Source organism: Globicephala melas, chromosome 2 (assembly GCF_963455315.2).
Source record: "Globicephala melas chromosome 2, mGloMel1.2, whole genome shotgun sequence".
In the NCBI taxonomy this organism is placed as follows: Eukaryota; Metazoa; Chordata; class Mammalia; order Artiodactyla; family Delphinidae; genus Globicephala; species Globicephala melas.
In genome coordinates this window covers 165,520,823-165,527,443 of record NC_083315.2, presented here as the reverse complement: position 1 = coordinate 165,527,443, position 6,621 = coordinate 165,520,823, and the positions used below count along the sequence as shown (strand labels likewise).

The 6,621-nt window shown below is 35.6% G+C and overlaps 1 protein-coding gene across 1 annotated transcript in view; it reads right to left on the bottom strand.

The window, feature by feature from the left end:
- Nucleotides 1-1,055: 1,055 nt before the first annotated feature.
- CPSF2 (cleavage and polyadenylation specific factor 2) overlaps nt 1,056-6,621 on the bottom strand; it is a 31,536-nt gene continuing 25,970 nt past the window's right edge. The window contains exons 14-16 of the mRNA XM_030883523.3: nt 5,738-6,037; nt 4,386-4,520; nt 1,056-3,986 (exon numbers count right to left, since the gene is read on the bottom strand). Of these exons, the coding sequence (XP_030739383.1) occupies nt 3,894-3,986; nt 4,386-4,520; nt 5,738-6,037 (528 nt within the window). The 3' untranslated portion in view covers nt 1,056-3,893. The remainder of the gene's footprint in view (nt 3,987-4,385; nt 4,521-5,737; nt 6,038-6,621) is intronic.

The following is a 6,621-nucleotide window of genomic DNA, read 5'->3' as shown; positions in this document are numbered from 1 at the left end:
TAAGCAAAGTGAATATAACTAAGGAAGCGAAGCAGCACAGCACTGCAAGTAAAAAAGTACTTGAAATTTACAGCTTAAAATCTCAGAATGTTATGCCTGAGAGGAACTGCAGAACTCATGTAGTTCAACATACTTATTTTAGTATTGAATCAATGGATTCTATAAGGATTCTAGATTCATTCATTTAATATAAAATGAACGGACTCTATGAAGGCTAGGTTCCAATTCCAACTCTGTCTCTGACCAGCTATCTGACTCAAGCAAACCCCTTACCTCCCATAGGCCCATTCATTCAATACTAAAATAAGCGTGTTGAACTAGATGAATTCCATAGTCCCTCTCAGCCATAACATTCTAAGATTTTAAGCTCTAAATTTCAAGTACTTTTTTTTTTCCTATTAAAAGTGAGTGGCCTTTTTACAGAAATTGATAAACTGATTCTAAAATTCATATGAAAATGTTAGGGAACCAGAACAGCCTAAACAACCTGGAAAGAGAAAAAAGGTGGAGGATGTACACTTGCCAATTTCAAAATTTAATACATAGTTACAGTATTAAAAACAATACTGGCATAAGGATAGATGTATACATCCGTGAGATAGAATTGAGAATCCAAGAACAAAGCCATATACTCATGGGCAACTGATTTTCAACAAAGGTGGCAAGAAAATTTGATGAGGAAATAGTCTTTTCAACAAATGATGCTGGGCTACTGGATATCTAAATGCAAAAGAATGAAATCAGACCCCTACCTCACATCATACATAAAAGTTAACTCAAAATGGATCAAAGACTTAAATGTAAGAACTATATTAAACCATAAAGCTCTCAGGGAAAAAAAAGCAATGGGTTTCTAAGATATGACACCAATAGCACAAGGGACCAGAGAATGAAACAGATAAATTAAGACGTCATCAAAATTAAAAACCATTGTGTTTCAAAGGACACTATCAAGGTAGTGAAAAAACAAACAGAATGGGAAAAAATATTTGCAAATCATACATATGATAAGGATTTAGTATCCAGAGTGTATAAAAAACTCTTTAACTCAACAATAAAAAGATAAATGACCCAATTTAAAAATAGGCAAAGGATCTGAACAGACATTTGTCCGAAGAAAATATACAAACAGCCAATGAGTACAGAAAAGAAGCTCAAAATCATCAGTCATTAGAGAAATGCAAATCGAAACCACAATAAGATACCTCTTCACACACACTAAAACAGCTAAAATAAAAAAGATGGTGAGTAACCAGTGTTGCCGAGGACATAGGAATGTAAAATGGTGCAGTCACTTTGGAAAACAGTCTGGCAATTTCCCAAAAGGTTACACAGAGTTACCATATGACCCAGCAATTCTACTCTTAACGTATATGCCTCCCCAAATCGAAAACATATGCCCATACAAAAAACCTGTACACAAATGTTCATAACAGCATTATTCATGATAGCCAAAAAGTGGAAACAAACCAAATGTCTCTCAACTGATGAGTGGATAAACAAAATGCAGTATATCCATATGGAATATTATTCAGCCATAAAAGAATACTGATACATGCTACAGCATCGATGAATCTTAAAAGTTATGCTAAGTGAAAGAAGTCAGACACAAAAGGCCACATACTGTATGATTCCATTTTTATGAACTGTCCAGAATAGGTAAATTCATAGAGACAGAAGATAGATTAATGCTTGCCTGGGGCTGAGGAGAAGCGAGAATGGGGAGTGACTGCTAACGGGTACGGAGTTTCTTTTCGGGGCGATGAAGTATTCTGGAATTAGATGGTGGTAATGGTTGCACAACTCTGTAAATATACTAAAAAATAATAATAAATGTAACTTTAAAAGAGTGAACTTTAAAAGTATGTGAATCGTATCTCAAATTTTTTTAAAAAGGCAAAGGCCCTCCTTAGAAAACTGATTTTCTCACTTCTGTTTCAGGCCACCTACTGGTTCATGAAAATATAGAAAGTTTGCAATGATACTTGACATTTATAATCCCACTGCCACAAATATTACAACAAAATTTCTTTTTAACCAAATTATAGCTATCAGCTGATGGTCCATTGTATTTATTTTGCCTCTGCACAATGACGATCTGAAAGTGCCTCTGAGTTCATGATTTACCTCAGAGTCCTTTTTAAAATTTATATTTTTCTTAAGTAACTGAGACTAAACAAATGCCTTCATTTTAGAAATTTTAGTAATACTGTCATCTAGAAACAGGTAAAAATATTGCTCCTGCATTGACATTAGTTAGCACAGCCATCTTCAAGCAGTACTTTAAAATTTAATTCCTGTGCATAGGACAATAAAAACGCTAGGCAAGAGACAATTTTTCAATATCACTATTGCAATGTAATATGTATAACCAGATGCTTTAAGCCATGAAACAAATGCAGACTTTCTTTCTCCGGAATATAAATAGGATTCTAGGCTTACTCTATTCAGTAGTAAGAGTTTAAGTGATTTTTTTTTCAAAGCTCTGCAAAGAAAACATACTCTTTATCTTCATCGTCTGTAACTTGTTTTGTGTGTCTGGTTTTCAGTACCAGAAGGCTGTAAACTTTGCATTAGCAATTTAACTCACAGTAAAAGCTTTCTAAGCATTTGAAATAGAGTGAAATATTAATTCTTGTCTGATATCACTGGGTTGTATTATACATAGTTCCATATAAGTTAAACAAGAAATCTGACCCTTCTAAAAATGCTTAAGTGTAAAGAGTAGGGTTTAAATAAGAAATAAACATCAAGGTCTGTCGTGATTAAGCTACATTCTAAAAAAGCACCCACAGATTACAATAGGGTGACATGACTTTCATTTTTAAGTTCAATGAGAACTGCATATACTGTTTTTACTCTTAAACACAAGTGGTTTATACTGTATCAGGGATGCTAGCCCCAAGAAAGAGATGAACATAGAATGGATGGCCTTATTCAACTTCAGTATTATTTCTGTAGTAATGTGTGTAAAATCCAACCACTGCTTGGGCAACCTTAGGAGAAAGCAAGCCTAAGAGATGAAGACCTTTACACCCTTTAATTATACTGCTACCTTATAAAAATATGAGGTTCAACATTTGTTTCCCTAAAAGCAAAGCACAAAACAGTCTCCAGTACAGTAACCTAGCTGATAGTTAAGATGTGTTTAAAATGTATGCAGGACCTTTAAGACTAGAACACGTCAAGGAGTTTTTTCTGAATTATGTATATTCAAATGATGGTGTTATAATTCAAGCTGAACAACAACAACAACAAAATCTTGATAAAAAAGGAAATGGGAGAAATAAAAACTGGTTTCTGAACCAAATGTGTACCATCTCACAGTAGAGTGAATTACTGGGAAACGTAGGCATGGAGTAGATAAGCTCCCTGTGAAGAAAACTGCATACAGGAATTCAAAAGAATTACAGCACACACTCTGTTTTTTTTGTTATTTAAATACATAGGCTCAAAAAACTGTTTCATCAGGGTTTTCTTACAGTGCATCTTTTTAAGATAAATTCTCATTTTTCATTCCAGGAAATGTAAGAAACAGTTTGCAAGAATTCATGCAAACATGTTTCTCTAAGGCCATGAACTGGTTTGCTAAGTTGCATTGTTTTATTCAAGTAACAAGCCCTTCTAGAATAAGGGGTCTCTAAAAGAAGCCAATCACCTTCAACTCCAGGGCCTGCACACTTGTAAGGATCTCTCACTCTGAAAGCCAAAAGGTAGCATGCTCATTTCAGCATTAGCAATATGGTTTCTATTTACATTTTAAAAAATCTAATGCATGTTCAATTTTTCTGGCAGATTCTTTTTGTATGTTACAAAACGAAAATGCAAAAGCTTAGAGTAAGAATCCTTTTTTCTTAGAAAGGTCAAACAGATACTTCTTGACATCATGTCCTTTACACAATGGCATACTGTTCATATAAAAGGTCTCTTATCCTATAAAAATCTTGACAAAGGCAGCCTTCTAATCCAATGCGTCCAGTTTCCGTCTAGAAACCAAGTAAAAAAATAAGTTATTTAGCAGACTTTCTATCCATTAATATGCAGACATAATAACCAAACTATATTAACTAGATTGCTCTATGACTGATTAGGAAATGGACTGCTCTGATTCACAGAATATGGATATAATATTCAAGTCATGAATTTTACATAGACACATAAATGTCACAGGAGTCAAATAATAAAAATTTACAATAAAATTATATATCACGTCTTTGAGAGTCACTTTTAAAAGCCATCAAGGTCATCACTATAAATGTGATGTCTTCACTATAAATTACTGATCTCCAGTGTGTAAAATTAATTCAATCAAGAATTACAGAATTCAAAATAACTGAACATCAGGAGCATCTGTTCAGTGCAGCCCTTCTTAAAAACACACTTACTCTACGGACTGCTACTTGATTGTTGCAAACGAGTACACCTCCTACGAACTCAGCTTGGATCCCCTCCCTTAGAAGAACTTGTTTGAAGTCCGACAGTCTTGGTTCATTCATAAAAACTGACTGATGTCCAGGAACCTTAGATAAGGTTAAAGGCGAAAGAAGAACTTCAAATAAAACACCAGACACAGATGTACTGAATAAAGTGAAATAACACATGATCTCTAAGATATTTCCTATTATCCCCTGAATTCCTTTGACAGATCATTTCAAGACTATAAATCACATTCCAAGTTGTTAGTCTGAATTTTACCTCATTATTTTACATTACAAAGCCCTTCACATTTCCTGAATGTTTCACAATCAATTTTATTAGTCGTGCCTCACAATAACAGAACGCCGTTTGATAACGTTATGCTCTTCACTCCCCCACTTGCCTAAGGGGGTCAACTAGAGTGCGAGTAGGCAGAACTGAACAAAAAAATTCATTTTCCAGATCCCAGTCCTTTGTATACAGTTCAGAGGATAATTCTCCCCTGATCCCACTTCCACTTTCCTTCCTCCCTCACAGTGAATGCGTGGGTTTTAGAATCAGAAAGGCAAGTGGTTCAACCTAATGCCGCTGCTTTGAATATATTCTCTAGCCATAGAGGACATACGCTCTGAAGTTGCTTTGACGCGCGGCAGCTTTAGCACAGAAAGAAGAAAGTTCCTAATTCCTCCCCACAATTTTGTTGTACTTGAAGGGAATCCAATGACAGAGGCCATCTCTCCATTCTTTATTGCATAGAAGGGCCAAAGACATCACTTGACAGTCGTGTCAGACTCTCATAATATAGTTTTAATATTGCTGTAAGTTAATTACCTGGAAGCTCTGCCAGTTAACTAGCTATCTCTTGAGAACACGTAAATAAAATACTAGACTAAAACTATTCCTATAGGAAATAAATGATTTCTAACTGCATCAAAACCAAAAGTGTTTAAGTTGAATCAATAACACACAAAAATGGAGTACAAGAGTATGACATTCTTAGAAAATTATAAATCTCCTGACTGGAAGCAGGTAGATGACCCTCACAATCATCAAACTTAATATTTAAAAATCCATACTGAAAAACAAATCATGAAACAATTATGTATCTTATAAGAAGATCTGCTACAGGTTTCCTTACTATCGTTATCATTCTCTAGCCATAGAGGACATACGCACGCACACTGAGACATACCTTGAGTAATTTTTTTTAAACTCCAAAATGAGCCTATATATGACATATTTTAAATGGTTAAAAACATTTAAAAAAACATTCAAAGGATGACAAATTAAAGGAGAGAGAGAAGCAGCACATGCTTTTTACCTCATGAGGTGGTAAGGGTTCCAAAGTAGGAATGATCTCACTTTCTTCACCTGTTTCTTTCTCATCGTCTCCAAACAGACTTTTCATGGCCTTCTGCTGTGCTATAACGCTAGAATCTGAAGGAGCATCCACTTGCATTTCTGAGTCTTCTCCGTCATCCTTTAGTTCTCCTTCTTCTAAAATAACTCCTGTGTCCACTTTGGAAACTCTCATGTCTAAGACACCATCTATCCAAGCTAATTCAGCATCTTTTGCCTTACAAAACTGAAGGGAGCTGACAAGTGAATCTTTTAATCTCACCTAGATATGATGCAAAGGGGAGGGAGAGAAACAATGCCCAAAGAGTATAACTTAACAATTAAATATGACCTATTATTATTTTCTAACTCTAGTACTGTGTATTAAAATTTGAAAATCTTTCATTCATCTGATCTTCACTGTAACTGGTAATGACCTAATGGCCTGTAAAATCATAGGGCCCCTGTCTACTTTCTTAAGGTTCTTAACCTTGACTGTACATTGGGACCACACGGGAATTTTTCTTTTTTTAACATTAATGCCAGGGTCCCACCTCCAGTGATTCTAATATAACTGGTGAGACTAAGGCCAGAACATTGAGCCCCTTGACTCCCCCAGAGCTCTCCAGATGTGTAGCCGGGGTGGAGAACCACTGATCAGTCTCATCCCTAGGACCTGATGCTACTTCAGGAGTACTGAATGGCTTAGGGTTTCCTCAATATACCACGCAGTTTCACACCTCCATATTCCGGGAACGCTGCTTCCTCTTGTTCTGCCCAGAATGACGCTGCTGCCTGGTGAATTCCAATCCATTTTTTCCAAACAAATATAGACACCACTCTTGCCTTACCTGATACCATCTCCCA